Here is a 17861-nt window from a genome sequence, read left to right as displayed (position 1 = left end):
ATACCAACTCGTATTATCAAAGTCTTATCTGTATGAGATCTTCCACAGACTGATATCCTTTAGTACATAAAACCCTGGAGGTTGTTTTCCGGTCTATTTGTGGTTTCTATAACGGGGTTTAGAGCCTGCATTGCTGTGGGTAACAGGCAAGGGATAAGTAGGCAGATTCCCATAATAGCAAAAAAACCTCCTGTCATTGTCTTAAAACCTCCTAGAGCTGAGAACCATCCATCCTTTCTAGGTCTGGACTGGTACATGGGCTAACTTTTTTTTTTCCCAGTACCGGGGTTCGAACTCAGGACCTTGTGCTTTCAAGGGAGGCATGGTGCCACTGAGCTAAATCCCCAGCCCTAGGGCTAACTCTTGAATTTTTTTGATGATCTCTTTTATTACTTGCCTCTGATCATGTATCTGGAGGCAACAATTAGATTGAACTTTCCACAAACTCACCCTTCTTTGACTAACAGGTAATCTATGGCCAGTCTGTTTTGATATACTGCATTTCAGATCTTTGTTGTTTAGCAAGCAGGTTCAGTGGTTATAATTTCCAGCACAGGTTGTAGCTGAATTATTTTGTTTAGCATATAAATGGGGGTTCTGTATCCCCACAGTCCATCCTCAGACCATGTGGCTGGCCCATAGTACTGAACTATTCTCTCTGGAGGCCACTCATCATCTAATTGCTTAGTACTATGTTTCTCTTCGCACAGGAGGAAATATGCAGGAGGCATCCTGGTAGTTCTCCTTGGTGGAGGGGCAGAAGGAAGAAGGAGGTCTTAACAGTCCCCAAGATACAGCTTCCTGCCCAGTTGATTGGAAGTTGGGCATACGCCCTCTTCCCACATATTCAGTATAACCCTTTGGGTGCAGACCAGTGGATGGAGGCAGTTATGTTTTTCCATTCTGGGCTCAGATTAGGAAATTGAGCTAAGGAATTAATCTCGGTTTCATTTCCCCATCATTCTGTGCTCTTTTTAGCCTCATTATAGAACCTTTGTCAGAAGCAAGTCAGTTCTCCATCTTGGACCTGGAATTCTTTTCCCTTTCAAGTATGATGCTAGTCTTAAGTATCCACAGGTTGCTTCCTTGTAAAGAAGGTTTTATATTCCTATCCTTTTTGTCTTCTTCCAATGCTAGAGTTTTGTTTTCAGCAGGGTCCCATTCCCTAGCCTCCCATGGCCACTGATTCCCCTACCAGAGTTCCCCCGCAGACATAGCATGATGTAACATTCAGCAAATGTACTATGCTTTCTGCTAATCCCATGAAGAAGTTTCAGGTTATGGAGGGGATCTGTGGCAGAGGTCAAGTCATTTCCTCATAAAAGGAATGAAAGACCCAGAAGCTGGAGGTGGCTGGGGAATACGTGAGCCTTATAATAAGGAAGAATGTTCCCAGGTCATCACCTCTCCCATCTGTCCAAAGCCAAAAGGTTTTTCCTTTTTTCCATTCTGGATTTTGAGGGTCTAAGATGTTTAAAGTGGCTGGGTTACATGTTCCGAGTTTTCGAGGAGTTGGAGCTGGCCATTTCTTTAAGGGAGACCCCATCTGCCAGGTGGCCTACCTCACATAGCCCCACCAGGGACACCCAAAGTCATCTACATGTTCATACCTACCTCACTTCCACCACAGGTGATTGCTCCAGGTGCACATGTATTTGTTATTTGTGCTATACTCTCTTTTCCATCCTAGGCCCCCACATGCCAGATGATAGATATCCTTCTTTGTGGTGGTTGAACTGATGGCCATGCAAGCATCAAAATAGGAAGTTACTAGCTCTCCAGGCCTTGATCTCATGGTTTTGTTTATCAAGGGTCCTATTTTAGGGTCATTTAGACTAACTAGCTGAAAAAATAATGTTTCCCTTGGGATATCTAGCATAGAGCTCAAACTCCCAACTAGTTTCTATCACTGGGTTAAAGCAAATGGGTGGGGCACCACCCTTAGGCTTCTAGATCTTATATGTAGTCAACCTGTGGGCACAGGTTCTGGTAATTTCTCCTTCATAAACATAGTAGGTATAGAAAAGCAGAACAGTGGGTCAGGAATTTAGCTCAGTGGTGCCACCACCTGCCTTGCAAGCGCAAGGACCCGAATTTAATCCCCAGTACCAAAAAAAGAAAAAGAAAAAGGTGAGGCTGCCAAACACCTCTCACCACATTTCCAATCAGCTGGGGCAGTCTCAGCAAGGGCAATAGCAAAAAGCAGAGAGACAGACTCTAAAGTAATTAAAAGCAAGGGATGACAGTTCATTGCAGATAGTCACAAAGGTATGTAGTCCTGCTATCAGCGGTGTCCTCAGGCTTCTGCATTGTGTAGACTAATCAGCTCCCGGAGTGACTAGAGCAGAGCTGATGTCTTCTGTCAATTATGGCGTGGTTCCCCTCTGGGTCAAGATGACCTTGGTGTCGTGATGAGGGTCTCTGGAACACCTCCACTCTGGAGTCACGGCCATTTTCACCCAACTATGGTTGACAACTCCCTTTATTTTTCATTTGGGCTTAAGGCTGTCTTGTCACCAGTCTTTTACCCAAACTGAATCTCTTGGAAAGAGAAGGGGTAGAGTTGACTAGAATGATAACAGGGGCCCTTTCTAAGGCCCAAGAGGCTATCTTTTGGTAAACCTTTCCTAGTTCAATCAGTTATCTTTTTAAGGTTGTTTCTTCTAATGTCCTTATAGGCTATTCTGGTCCTCTCAGGACAGGGTGTGGCCTGGCAAACAGAAGCTTATAGGGTGAATAGCCTGTTCTCTTGTGGGGAGTGCAACATGTCCAGAGAAGCACAGGGCCGGGGATTTAGCTCAGTGGTTTTGCTGCCTGCTGCATAAGCGCAAGGACCCGAGTTTGATCCCCGGTACCAAAAAAAAAAAATCTCAAAACAGAGAAGCACAATGGGCAAGGCCTGGACCCAAGTGAGTCCAGCCTCTTCGCAGAGTTTTCCCAGCCATGCTTTTAGGGTTCTATACATCTTCACTACCTTTCCTGAGCTCTGGGACTGGTAGGCTGCATGTAAATTCCAGTTAATTCCCAAGGCCTTCACCACCCCTTGGACCACTGTTGCCACAAAGGCTGGACTGTTGTCTGATCCTATTCTTCATGGAAGCCCATAGCAGGGAATGATTTCTTATAGCAATTTCCATGTCACTTGTTTGGCTTTCTCTGTCTGACAAGGGAAGGCTTCTACCCAGTTGAATTAAGTGCAGACCATAACCACTTGATAGTTCTGTAAAGTCAACCTGGATATCTTCAAAAGGTGCTGCCCCAATCCTTTGGACCTCCACCAGGACACCTGGTGTTGTCTTTGGATTGTGTTGCACACGTTACACCCAACTGAAGTTTTTTTGATCAGAGCTGTCAATCGGGATATAAAAGTAACAGCCAAAAGCCTCTAATTTTTCTCTTTGTAGGTAGGGGTATTTTCATACGTGGCTTATACTAATTGAGGCCTCACATAGAATATGGTACCACAGTTCAGCCATCTGGAAACCAGATCCTTTGATTTCTCCTTCTTTCTTTTGAAATCCTTTTGATTTCTCCTTCCTGTGAAACCCATTAAATCTCCTCTGAAGTGTATTATTGTTTTTCATATCCTTCTCAAGGTATCAAGGGAAGGAGTATGATGTCTGGCCTTAAACTTGCAGCCTTGACTTCTTGGTTGACCATGTTATTACCTAGCTTAGGTTTTCCCTTTTGATGTCCACTGCCATGGACATCTGCAACTTCTTTTGGAGCCAAGACCACTTCTAGGAGTTGAAGTATGTCCTGGCAATACTTAATTTCTTTTCCCCCTGGTGTAAGTAACCCTCTTTCTCACTAGAGGGCACCATGTACGTGCAAAGTTAGGAATGTGTAGCAAGTCTGTGTAAACATTCAGTCTCTTTCCTTTTCCTAATTCTAATGCATGAGTTAGGGCAGTGTGTTTAGCCCTCTTAGCAGAAGTTCCTTGGGTTAGTGGTTGGGACTCTACAACCTCTTCTAGAGTCACAACCTGGTAACTGGCCTTCTGTTTCCCAGCCTTGTCTATGTGGCCATCCACAAAGAACTCCAAGAGAGGTTTGGTCTCACAGATCTAGCCAGCTGGAATAAACTGGTTCTGTGGTCTCTTCATAATCATGTATGGGGCCTTCTGGCTGGGGAAGGAGGGTAGCTGGGTTTAGGTTGTTAAGAGACTTCCACCCTAATTCAAAGGTTCCCACAGAGCAAACTTTGGTACTGGGTCAGGTGCAAATTGGTGAGCCAGTAGTGACCTTTAACGTTCATAAGGGTGACCATAGCATGTGGGACTCGCACCATAGGTCCTGGCCTAAAATCAGTTTGTTAGCCTCTTTGTTCAAGAGAGCAATTGTGGCCAGGGCCTTTGCACAGGGAGGCCACTCTTGTGCAATTCCATCTAGTTTCTTGAATAAGTAGGCCACCGGTCTTTCCCAGCAACCAAGGATCTGTACTAGCACTCCTACTGTGGTTTTCTTTCATGCAGTCACTTAGAGTGAAAGGCTTACTCTGATTGGGGAGGTGCAAAGCTGGTGCTTCCTGGAGCTTTTCCTTTACGGTCTTGAAAGCAGTCTGTTCTTCTTTGTCCCAGGTCAGGGAATCTTTTTCTCCCTACTTTGTGACTTCATAGGAAGGTTTAGCTAGGATGGCAGAGTTAGGGATCCATATCCTACAGAGCCCTGCAGCTCCCAAAAACACTCGCAGTTGCCTCTGAGTCGTGGGTTCGGGCATATTTTGTATCATCGTCTTCTGGGCTCCCCCAGTTTTCTTTCCCTCTTGTGCAAGTAGAATCCCAGATACTTCACCTCTGTACAGCATAGTTGCGCCTTTTTTCAGAACACTTTATATCCATTTCAGCACAAGTGTCCAAGCAGCTCTTCGGTGCCCTTTCTACAACCTTCAGGGGTCTCATGCCCTAGGAAAAGGTCATCAACATACTGTAGCAAGGTGTACCCCAAGTCCTGTTCTGGGAACAGTTGAAGGTCTCGGGCCAACACCTCCCTGAAGACAGTTGAGGAGTTCTTGAATCCCTGCAGCAGCCTTATCCAAGTAAGCTGGTCATTGGCCGAGGATTTAGCTCAGTGGCACTGCACCTGCCTCGCATCCACAAGGTCCTGAGTTTGATCCCCGGTACCCAAAACAAAATAAAACAAAAAACCAAAATCCAAAACAAAGTCTTTAGCAAGTAAGCTAGTCATGTTGCCCAGTGCTAGTTGATCTCCATTGGAAGGCAAAAACGGGTTGGCTCTCCAGGGCTAGCTGGATGCAGAAGAAGGCATCTTTCAGATCCAAGCAAGTAAACCATCCCACTGAAGCTGGCAACAGTCCCAGGAGAGTGTAGGGATTCAGGATGGTGGGATGCAGGGTCACCGTAGCCTCATTTATTACCTGCAGGTCCTGGACAGGATGGTAGTCTCCAGAGTTTCCTTTCTTGGCTGAGAGGAAGGGTATGTTCCAGGGTGACTGGAAGGGAATGGGGATTCCATAATTTAGAAGTCTTTCAAGGTGTAATTGGATCCCCTGTTGGGCCTCTCAGGGAAAGGGATTCTGTCACTGGGCAATGGGCATGGCTCTGGGCTTAATTAAGTTTTACTTTGACTAGAGGTTGGTCTGTTGCCAATTCTGGCAGATTGTCTTCTGCCCATACCTGAGGCCCCCTTTGAGCCAAGTCTGGGTTTTTCTCAGGGGCCTTCAGGGTTGGTTGGTTGTGGAGTCTCCACTCTTCTTCCTGGGGGACAGTCAAGGCCAAGATCATCTGCGGAGGTGGCAGTTCAAAGTACATTTCTCTGTCCCTAAAATCAATTTTGGCCCTTAACTTGGCCAACAAATCTCTCCCTAAGAGGGAACCTGGACAGTCAGGCATGTACAAGAACTGATGGACCACCTTGTGGCCCCCTATTTCACAAGTCCATGGCTGCCAGAAGGCTTGTGCCTTAGTTTGTCCTGTGGCCCCTTTGATGTCAATTGTGTTACTACTAAAAGACCTGGTGGAGACTGTCACAGAGTGGTCAGCTCCAGTGTCAATCAGGAATCCTACTGGTTTTTCCCTCACTTTCATGCCGACAATGGGCCCAAGGGGGCTTGGGAGCCTTTTCCCCCTCAGTCTTCACACAGGGAATTCTTTCCCACAGCAAAGACAGAGGAAGTGTCTTCTCATTCTTCAGGGTTTTCAGCCATCTTTTTCTTCAACTTTGGAAACTCCCACTTGTAGTCCCTTCTCTCTCTGCAATAGGTGCATTGATCTTTCTCCAGAGGCAGACATGAGTTGTGAGGGGATCCCTTCCCCTTCCTTCAGTCTCCTTGATTGGTCTCTTGTGAATGGTCTGCTCAGGGCCACCACAAAGAGATCAACTTTTCTTTTCATTTGCCAGTTGGCTTCTCTCTTGTCCTCTAAATCTCAGTTCACGAACACTTTCTTGGTGAGCTCTAACAGCTGGGCCATGTTCACCGCTGCAAAGCCCTCTGTCTTTTGGAGTTTCTGATGGAGGTTGCTGGCTCTCAGGCTCACAAAGGTGGTGTTGACCATCTGCTGGTTTATAGCAGCTTCTGGGTCAGAGGGGGTGTAGGTGCTATAAGTCTCAAAGTCATTCTAGAAAGATACTCTTATCTGGCTTCTGTAGCACCTCATTTCCCTTGGCAATATGGGTCACTGTTTGACCTCCTTGCTTTAGTCCCTGCAGCAAGGCATTGTGATAGTCAATTAGTGGGGCCGTCTTGTTGGGGTTGTTGGAGTTCCAATTCGGGTCCTCAGTGGGGAGCTGCTCTTTCACAGCTCTGAGACTGCAATTGGCATGGAGGCCATCATGAAGCTAGAAGGACCAGCCTCTGTTGGGGCCAAGGGTCTTGAAGCTAATGGACCTGGAGGTGAAGCTGGTGTCGGTTGCCCATAGAAGGAAGGTTGAGGGCTGGGGATTTAGCTCAGTGGTTCCACCGCCTGCTGTGCAAGCGCAAGGACCCAAGTTCGATCCCCGGTACCAAAAAAAAAAAAAAAAAAGAAGAAGGAAGGTTGGTCTAGGAGTGGAAGGTTTATGGGGAGGGAGGGGGCTCATCATATTTAATCGCAAATTGTCCAAGTTACCCTCAAAAATAGGTGAGGTTTTTGGGAGACTTCTGCCAGTTTAGATGGGCCGTTGTGGCAAGCAGAACTCAGAAAAGGGGCTCCCTCAACCAAGGTGGTGGACAGAGAACTAAGGGTAGCCAGGTATCTATATGGAAATTGGTCTGGGTGCCCAGGAGTTCCTACAGCTTGCCATACTGTCATGATTAAAATTTCCTCAAATGAGCCCTCCGAGGGCCATCCAACCTGAAAGGTTGGCCAGTCTATTTCACAAAGGGTTCTAAGCTTTCCTGGAGTGAACTTCTGACCATAGTCCCCAGTAAATCAGATCTTGAAGTTTCTGATCATGATCTCAAATGGGGTGTTCTTACTTTGGCCCCAACCCATGGTTTTACCTTCCACAAAAATAGACAACAAACAAGACTCCAATTGCTTTGTCCATCACCTACCAGTCTCCTCGTAAAGATATTTCAGGCTCCTCTTAGCATTGGCAAGCCAATGATCCTCACTGTTACCTTAGTGCTGCCCAAAGCTGTATAAGGTAGCCCCGGAACCACAGCTCGGGACTCTGCACTCACTTCAGCCCTGTACACCCCAGCAGTAGTTAGGAATGTGATGTCCATCTCATTCACACACAAGCACTCACAGAACCAAGCCAGCAAATATCACTCCCACCTGCCAATAGCAGCCTAAAGTGCTCTGGTTTAACTGCACTGTGGCAGCTAGTCGGGAATACTGAGGGTGATCAGCCCTCTCTGGAGATCCCTCCTTGGATCTCTTCCCTGAATTGGGGCCCTTCAACCTTACTGTGATTCAGACATCTGCCAAAAGCATGTGAGTGTCTCCATGTGAGCCTGCCTCAGGCAGTCAGCTGGGGTGCCCCAGCCAGTCATACAGGGAGACCTCCCACATGACAGGAAACAATCTGTGGTCACACACTCAGCAGGAGCTTGTCATCCAGCGGGCTGAACTCCCCTGCTTCACCCATGGGAGAGGCAGTCAGCCACTGGTGACTGTGCCAGACCCCAAACCTTCCTGATTGTCTTGCCAAATGAAGCATAACCATTGTGTGAGATTCCTGGATAGACCACCTGACATGGAGTAGGAGCAAAAAGCGGCTTTTATTAGCCGGTGGCTTAGCAAGGGATTCACATCACCTCAAGAGCACCAAACAGAAATTTACTCCCGTTTTTATATCTCTATGTTTCTTTAGGAAGGGGAAACAGTAGCCATGGTTACTAAGGAAACAGCCAGACACAAGCAGAGGGCAATGAAGGGGGAGCAGAGAGGTTTGGCAGGGCCTTCCAAGATTGTCTTGCTCTTGTGAGTTTGCATTACAGCTGTGCTCATACTTACATCTTCCACAACAGGAGGAGTTTTCATTTCCTTTCTCACTGGAGGCCTTTGTCATCACTAGAGATGTCTTATACTTCAGTCATCCAGTGCATCTTCTCTTGGATGCTTTGCTCCTCTCTGCTCCTCCAAATTGGTTGCCTACTTGCCTTTACCTTCTCTGCTAATGTCCCTTCCACTCCGCAGCACCCTCCTCGACTTTGGTACCTGACACCAGGTTCATGTTCAGCTCTTTCTTTATGCTTTTGTTAGTTTATCTCTTCTCTGTCTGGGACCCCCACCACAACCACCTTCCCTCTACAATGTCTCTTGTCTCTGTCAATTCATTCATCTAAGAAATACTTAGTGCCCAGTTTCTTTGCACTGAATTAAATTATCTTGCAACTTACACAGAATAAGCAACCAAACAAAACATTTGGTCCTAAGGGGCCAGGGATATAGCTCAGTGGTTCCGCTGCCTGCCTTGCAAGCGCAAGGTCCCAAGTTCGATCCACGGTACCAAACAAACAAAAACAATTGCTCCTTGGAGCTGACAAGGTGTTGTGACCAATGCCAGTACTTCTATGACCCCAGGTCCTGATGGAGCACATTGGAAACCTAGACCAAGCGTATGAGTTTGCTGAGAGATGTAATGAGCCTGCTGTGTGGAGTCAGCTGGCCCAAGCCCAACTCAAAAAGGACTTGGTGAAGGAAGCCATCAACTCCTACATCAGGGCAGATGACCCTGTCTCTTACCTAGAGGTGGTTCAGGCAGCCAACAAGAGCAGTAAGTGAATACCCTCTCCAGGGCCCTGCTTCTCACTGGTGTGATGCATGGCCAAGGCAAGATGTTGGAGAGATTCCCAGGAATCTCAGTGTATTTTGCATCCAGAGAAATCACAGAACATAGTAAGTAAAAGTTTTCCAAAAGAGTCTGAGATAAATATTACTCTGTTAGTGGTACTAGCTCTGCAGTCCAGTTGACTGTTGTCCTTTTTTATAAGATTAGGCAGTTTAGACATAATCAGTAACTACAGTTGTAATAATTCTAAGGTCAGTGACTCATCCTCAGTTTCTTGGGGATATTCTTCTGGTGTATCTAGTTGATTGTGGCATTAACCTCTCCAGGGACTAGAGTAAGCATCCCAGTGCCTAGTGAAGTCTTTGCTTGGGGACAAGGAGACTCCTATCCCAAGGAGTAACTCACCTGTAGCCCTACCACTTCCCTTTCTCCCTCCTTGGATAGGGCTTTATTTACTGGGAAAAGCCAAGACTTTGTAGACTTAACCTGATGCCTGAGCTATCACGAGACATGACCAGAAGGATAAACATGTCTGGCTGAGGACAAAACAGGAGAAACTGAGCCTTGGTTTAAAATGATTATCTCTGGGCTAATTTGTCTTTTTTTCTGCACTTAGACAACTGGGAAGATCTAGTGTAATTCCTACAAATGGCCCAGAAGAAGAACCATGAGTCCTGTATAGAAACTGAATTTATTTTTGCATTGGCTAAAACTGCCCGTCTATCTGAGCTAGAAGATTGCATTAATGGCCCCAACAATGCCAACATCCAGCAGGTAAGTTGGGCCCCCTTGGGACAGGAACTACCACAGCCATACTTTGGCTAGGAATCCTCCTTAGAGTTATACAAATTCATGATGATGGGAAACAAGCCACACACAGAAGTACATAACTTCTTGCTGTGATTGATGGAAATTAGACCCTGTGGAATTTGACTTGCCATGGCTGTGCACATGAGAATGGCCCTCCTTGCCAGGTGTGGTGGTGCATGCTTGTAATCCTAGCACTGGGGAGGCTGAGGCAGGAGAATTGCTGTGAGCTCAGGGCCAGCCTGAGCTACATAGTGAGATTCTGTCTCCAAAAAAAAAGGAAAAAAAAGAAAAAGAAAAACGGCTCTCTTAGAGGAGAAGATGTTAGGATGTTAGGACTTAACATGCAGGTGTTCTGTTTACCATAAGAAAACAAAACGAACTACCTAACTCACATTTAATAATCCGGATACCTGGAAGATATATATTGAAAATTAGCAACTTTCCCATATGCCCACAATGACCAGATAAAATAATGAAGAAAAATGCAAAAAGCCATCCCACCCCCCTTTTTTTCTAGACAAGGTCTCACTATGTGGTTCAGGCTGGCCTCAAACTCAAGACAATCCTCCTGCCTCAACCTCTCAAGTGCTGGGATTTCAGGTGTGTGCCACCATGCCCAGCAGACATTCCTTTTTAAAAGGAAATAAAACCAAAATGTTTAAATAAACCCTAACTGAAAATAATACTAAATAAAAGAAAGATCTAATTAATAATAAAGTCTGCCATGCAAGTAAAATACTATCCCCTGGAAAAAGTGATAAAGAGAGGCAAAGGGATAATGAAAATTATTCTAACTCTACAGTAGTACAAATGAAAGAGGACACATAGTTTGTTGAAATAAATAACACAAAAGTGTTTTGAATTTTTATTTCAAAATAAGTTCTAATTGTTGAAAACTAGGTTAACATTTTGAAAGGGATGAAAAGTTCATCATATAATTCTTTAAATAAAATTCCAGATAAAATAATTAAAAGTAAAAACTGAGTGTATTTCTTTAATAAAATTTATTTGAAATAGTATTTGAATCTTTGGATAACAAAGGAGTTTTTAAGCATATAGAGAAAGTACAAAGGAAAATATCAGTTCATTTACACCACCTTGAACCACTGGTGATACATGCATGACCATCCCATCAGATCTAATCACTTTTATCAGTCTTTTTATTAATAAAATTTATAAAGAGTCTATAAATGGATGGAATCTAGTTAGTTGCTTGAATTTAAATAATTACTACCCAAATATAAATATCAGTACTATTCATGCCAATTAAAAATTACTACAGGAGGGCCAGGGATTTAGCTTAGTGGTTCTGCTGCCTGCCTTACAAGTGCAAGGTCCTGAGTTTAATCCCCCGTACCCCCCCAAAATAATAAATAAATAAAATGAAAATTACTACAATAATCAACAAATTAATTTCATTAAATTTATTTATATTTGTGAATTTCTTTAAAATGTTTTATTCATAGGGCCAGGGATTTAGTTCAGTGGTTTTACCACCTGCTGCGCAAGCACAAGGACCCGAGTTCGATCCCTGGTACCAAAAAAAAAAAAAAAAAGTTTTATTCATAAAGGCAGCTGATTTATGCAGAGAATATAAAACATTATAATGTGTTTGGCTTTTTTATGGCCACAGGAGCACCCATTTTTTCAGATAATTTTTGATAACATTCTCTACATTGCTTGTGTGCGTTTCTCTGATTCTAAATAAGCTTTATAAAGTGAATGTTATTTCTGAGTAATTTGTACCCATGGCATTTCTTCATGGGTTAATAGATTATCAATAATTAATTCTCTAAATTTTAACATGGAAATCTTACAAGTACCGCATTGCTGGTGTATATAATATGCATGTCCAACTGCTATACCACAAATTAGCTGTAATACAATTTTTATTCCTTTTAATGTTTTCCTTAAGGAATGTAATATGATGGCATCTGGTCTGCTAAGTTAATGCCTTTCTTTGCATTATTTTCTTTTTTTCTACTTTTTTTTAGGGGCGTGGTACAGGGGATCGAACTCAGGACCTTGCACTTGCAAGGCAGGCGCAGTGCCACTGAGCTAAATCCCCGGCCCTTCTTTGCATTATTTTCATCAAAGACCTCCCTGAGAAAGGGGTACAAGCTGCCTGATGGTACAGTCATACATGTAACACCAGTGGTTCAAGTTGCCTAATGGGATAGTCAATTCAAATCAGAGCTGCCTAGCAGAGAGACATACAAATTATGGCCCCATTGTGAACATGTTTAAACATCACACCATGATTTATACTAATAAAAATTGACCACATCACTGTTCATTCGAGAGACGCAGATGAAAACAACACTGAGATTCCACCTCACCCCAGAAAGAATGGCTGCTATTAAGAAATCAACCAGTAACAAATGCTGGTGGGGTTGTGGGGAGAAAGGAACCCTTCTCCATTGCTGGTGGGAGTGCAGATTGGTGCAACCACTGTGGAAATCAGTATGGAGATACCTCAAAGAACTAGGGCTAGAAGTCCCATTTGACCCAGCTATTCCCCTGCTGGGGATCTTCCCCAAAGAATTAAAAGAATCATACCACAGCAATATATGTGCATCCATGTTTATAGCGGCACAGTTTTTAATAACTGAAGCTTGGAAACAGCCCACATGCCCATCACCTGGAAACTGGATAAAAAAGATATGGTTTTTTAATAAAATGGAGTACTACTCAGCCGTAAAGAATGAGAAACTAGAGACATTTATAGCTGAATGGATGCATATTGAGGCCATACTCTTAAGTGAAATAAATAGGACACACGTGTAAATCCGAATAGTTTCTCTAATGTGAGAAACTGAAAGTGTAAATAAGGATTAAAATGAATAATTGATAATTTGAAATAGGAAAAGGTCCAAAGGTGTAGGGGTGGTGGGAGGGGAAGGGGAAAGGAAAGAAGGAAAAAGAAAAATTATGAGAAAAGAAAAAAAATGGAAGCGAAATCTATGTAAATGGGGAAGGGTGGAGGGGGTGAAGGGTGCACAGGTAATGGGGAAAAAAATAAGAACCAAGATACATCATGTACAGGTACAAGCACCCAAAGATGAATGTAAACATATTGTATACCTAAAATGTACCAATAAAAGAATTTTTTTTTAAATGACCAGTATCTAACAAAAGGAAGTAATTAACAACATCCACTGGTGGAATATAGTACAACCTTTCAAACTATCTAGAATCCAGTTGATAAACAGAAGCCTTTCAAATCAAGTTCAAGCAGGGTGAAAATGGCACATATGATACAATAAACATATATGACTGGAAAAATGCCCACAGTGGGAACTCGGAACAACTCAGGGATATGGAATTGGCAGTATCTTATTATTTTTCTTTTACTTGCTTATATTTACAAGTTTTTTTTCCAGTCAGTGATCACATAATTCCAAAAATTGACTTCATAGGCACAAAATTAATAAAATGTTATATAATAAAATTGTGCCCAAACTCCCACTTTGAATTAATACCAGGTCCTCCTGAGTGTGAAGCACTCCCAAGTAGAGTGGGAGATTTGTCCCACATGGCTGCTGGGCTACAGAGGAGGGGATCTCTGCCTCTGTGGTCACTTTGGCCCAAGGCCTGGCAAGCCTGCCTTCTGTGTCCATCAGCCTGGAGGCCAAGTCCAGCCTATCACCCATTTGCATGTATTTCCCAGTTTGATATCTGTCAACTCCATCTTTATTATATCATTCTATTCATTTTCCATGTGCCCTGAGTCTTTTTTTTTATAGTAAAAAACAAATTTATTAGAAAATTTAACTCAGTGGTGCTGCCACCTGCCTTGCAAGCGCCAGGTCCTGAGTTCAATCCCCAGTACCAAAAAAAACAATAACACCATGTTATTTTCCTGTTTTAATATCTTTCTCTCTCTCTTTTGTGGTACCTGGGGATAGAACTCATGACTTTCACACTGAGCTACATCCTCAGCCCCTTTTCTGATTTTTTATTTTGAGATGAAGTCTCACTTAAATCACTAAGTTCCCCGGGCTGGGCTGAAACTTACGATCCTCCTGCCTCAGCCTCCCAGATTGCTGGAATCACAGGCCTGCCTGCACCACTGCACCTGGCTCAATACCTCTCTCTTGACCCCCAAATCCTCTCTTCTCTTTGCCTCCATTTCTCTGCCTTTAGAGCAAAATCCATTGGGACAGTTGTCTATCTCCCTCTCTTCAATTTGTCGCCCCTCTAATCAGCCCCGTGCTCCCATCAGGTTCTGAAACTGCTCTTGTCCAGGTCTCGGGTGGTTTCTATATTGCTAAATCTGAGGGTCAAGTCTGGGTGTGTCCTGAGTCTTCAATGATCAGAGCTTAATATAATACTTCATTTATTTATTCAACGAACTGTTACTGAGCTTCTGTGAGCTAGACTGTGAAGCTCTAGATGCAGGAGTGAAAATAGAAGTCAAATCTATGCCCACATAAAAGACATAATGGAGGGCTGGGAATTTAGCTCAGTGGTTCCGCCGCCTGCCTTGCAAGTGCAAGGACCTGAGTTTGATCCCCAGCACCAAAAAAAAGACATAATGGAATATTAAATGTTTAAGTGTGAAGAGGGAAAGGCAGGGAGCTGGGGGTGGGCAGGTGGGCATTCCAATGTTAAATTGGGCTTCTATGTAAGGACTGAGTCCTCATCCCTCTGCAGGGAGCTCTTAAGAGCAGACAGAATGATGAGAATGCAGAGATCTTATGGAGTGTGCAGGAACCAAGTGGAGAGGGTCAAGGTGGCTGGAGCCTTTGAGCCCAAGTGGAAAAGGCAGTAGACGGAAAGGAGTTATTAGCCTCCACGAGTCAGGGCTCATTGTCAAGACTCTGACTCTCCTCTGGGTTTCCAGCAGAAGAATCATGTGATCTGCTCTACATGAGGGGGGGAGCAAGTGAGGAGCGTAGGAACACATTGATGATTACTGAACACAGAAAGTAGTCAAGATGAGTGGCAAAGCACAGTCACCTGTGGACATGGCTGAGGCACAACTGACAGGTTTGCTAATGATGTCGTTATAAGAACAGAGAGGCGGGGCCGGGGATTTAGCTCAGTGGTTTCACCACCTGCTGCTCAAGCACAAGGACCCAAGTTCAATCCCCAGTACCAAAAAAGAACAGAGAGACAAGGCTGAGTCCATGTTTTGGGGTTGTACCTGGGGAGGTAGAAACAGAATAAGGATTATCTAGGCTGTCAGGGCTGACCTCAGCCAGATGTCCAGTGGTTGTGTGCAGCCAGCTGGAGGAGTTAGGTTTCAGAGAAGTCCAGACAACAGATACGCACATAGCAGCCTGCAGTGCACAGGCAAAGCTCACTGCCATTCCCCCTTCCCAAGATCTCCCACACAGTGGATATAGCAGTAGGGGTATGAGTTGAGGTGGCATGGCCCATAGACAGAGGTTGGGCACCCACAACCTGGCAGCAGGGAGAAGTAGAAGTGGGAAGTAGCCCAAGGGTGCAGAAGCACACAGAAGTGTCTTAGACACTGCATTGGCATCTGGAGAGGGAAAGACCTGTCACAGAGTCAGGGGCAAGAGCCTAATTGAAGAGAACACATGGAAGGAAGATGGAAAGGTAAGGCTAGAAGGAGCTGTGTTTTTTAATGTTTTGTTTCAAGCTGGGAAGAGGACAGTAGTTCCATAAGGTTGCAGGAGTGGTCTTGTACAGAGGGTGATACTGATAAAGGCTGGGATCCTGAAATGGAGCAGAATAAATTGGGGGTCAGGTGCACCAGTGCAGTTGGCATTGGTCATGTGGGCAAGTGGACAGCCAGTCTGATGCTGTGGAACTGCTCTGATGGTGTCTATTTTCTCAAATAGAAAGCCAGGTACTTACCTTGAGAAACGGAGATTTGAGGAGAGAAGAGACAAGGGTGCTGTCCAGGAGAGGACATGGGTTAAGGAAGAAAGATTGGTAGTATGGCAAGGTTGTCTGAGGTTCATGATCATGAATTCAGTGACCTGTCAGCACTTTGGGCTTCTGCTGTCTATGTGTAGCTCTATAGGCCCAGCTAGGGAATACAGAATTAGCTCTGACAGGACTGAAAGCAACCAAGACAGTTGAGGGTGAATGCCAAGAGCTGCACAGCTTGAGTGTAGCTCCCAGCTGGGTAACTCGTGTAAGCTGCCACAGACAGTGGTAGGGGTAGTCGGGAATCAGTGGAGTCACTCAGTTGGTGGAGTTGAGGTGTTTGGGACAATGACAGTGAGCTGGACTGGAGTAGGGGCTGGGCAGAAAGTAGGTAACTGGTAGAAGGCCCTGAGTTAGCAGCACTCTGACAAGGTTTAAGGTATGGCTATGGCTGTGACTGGTTACTGTCATGAGGAAGACAAGGTCTTTTGAGCAGAGCAAGTCAAAGAGATTGTCAGGGAATGAGGAATATCTGTAAGTGGCAGCATGGTGATGCCTGACCCAAGATTCACAGTCAGCAGTTTATAGTGGGGAGAAAAGGTAACAGCCAGAAGCAGCAAGGAGCACACCTCCTCAGCCTGGCCAGAGGGGTTCAGGTGTGGAAGGTGACATCCAGGGCCTGAGAGGTGCTGGAATGCAGAGACTACCCAGAGTAGGGGGAGGGGAGGGTGTCCATGGATGGGAGACCTGCTTCACCTTCTGAGGACTCTGATTAGAAAAATGTTTCTTCTGAGGGCTGTGAATGTAGCTTAGTGATAGAAAGCTTGTGTAGCATGCATGAAGCCCCAAGTTCCATCCCCAGCATCATAATAAAAAGAAAAAAAAATGCTTCTCAGCAAACAGAAAAATACCAAGTCTAGAGAAATCCTCACATGTAAGTATCTCACTAGAGCCCCCAATTGTCCATAGGTTGGAGACTGCTGTTATGAAGAGGGCATGTATGAGGCTGCCAAGCTGCTGTATAGCAGTGTTTCTAACTTTGCCCACCTGGCTTCCACCTTGGTCCACCTTGGTGAGTATCAGGCAGCAATGGACAGCAGCCACAAGGCCAACAGCACCTGGACCTGGAAGGAGGTAAGCTGTAGAAAGCCTACTAGGGAGCACTTTCTGACAGGCATTCTCTCCTGTCCTTCCTGTTGTACCCTCCATTCTTCTGCCAAACAACATGAGTACAGGTGCAGACCTCTGGTTCAAGCAGGGATCTCAGTCCTCTGGGATGACTCAGAGAGCCTCATATGCTAATATGGGTGATGGGAGCGGAACCACTGAGCTAAATCCCCGGCCCTAATATGGGTGATGGGAGGCAAAGGCCTTGGACAACTGCATGTCAGACCAGCTCTCAAAGCTATCTTAATAACATGGAATTTTCAGCATTGTAAGTCTTACCACACCACTCCCTAAATATGTCTGCCTAATAGCATAGTTACTAGACATTGGCATTCTTGGTCTTTTGTGGCAAATTGGTAGAGTAGCTCTCATAAATCAGAATTGTCTGTAAGTGCACAAGATTTTGTAAAGAGATGAACCTCTGAAGCATCGACAAAAGATTCAAATAGTTTAAATGTTAAATATTAAGGCCTTGGTTATGTAATTTCGTACATGTGGACTCCGTTCCACTTTTCAAAATGAATCGACAGGGCCGGGGATTTAGCTCAGTGGTTCCGCTGCCTGCCTTCCAACTGCAAGGTCCCAAGTTCGATCTCCGGTTGCAAAAAAATAAAAGAAAGAAAAAATGACTCGGCTGTCAGCCAGGTGCATACCTGTAATCCCAGCACTTGGGAGCCTGAGACAGGAGGATCACCTCAAATTTGAGGCCTTCCTGGGCTACATAGTGAGTTCAAGGCCATCCTGACCTACATAGTGAGACCTTGTCTTAAAAAACAAAAACAACGAATAGGCAGTCACAAGAAAAGATGTTTCCAGTAACATGGGAGAAATGTTTTGTCAAGCAGTGTATAATAAAATCCA

The 17861-nt window shown here is 44.7% G+C and overlaps 1 protein-coding gene across 1 annotated transcript in view; it reads left to right on the top strand.

Moving 5' to 3' along the window:
• The window catches only part of Cltcl1 (clathrin heavy chain like 1), a 130409-nt gene that overhangs the window by 97528 nt on the left and 15020 nt on the right, over nt 1–17861 (top strand). Inside the window, 3 exon segments of the mRNA XM_087202782.1 lie at nt 8972–9164; nt 9796–9953; nt 16803–16967. Of these exon segments, the coding sequence (XP_087058908.1) occupies nt 8972–9164; nt 9796–9953; nt 16803–16967 (516 nt within the window).

This window comes from Heterocephalus glaber, unplaced genomic scaffold (genome assembly GCF_053883595.1).
Source record: "Heterocephalus glaber isolate CG9 unplaced genomic scaffold, H.glaber_assembly_v1.0 deba00001781, whole genome shotgun sequence".
In the NCBI taxonomy this organism is placed as follows: Eukaryota; Metazoa; Chordata; class Mammalia; order Rodentia; family Bathyergidae; genus Heterocephalus; species Heterocephalus glaber.
Note: the sequence above shows the minus strand (reverse complement) of the source record. Positions and strands in the feature narration are given on the sequence as shown.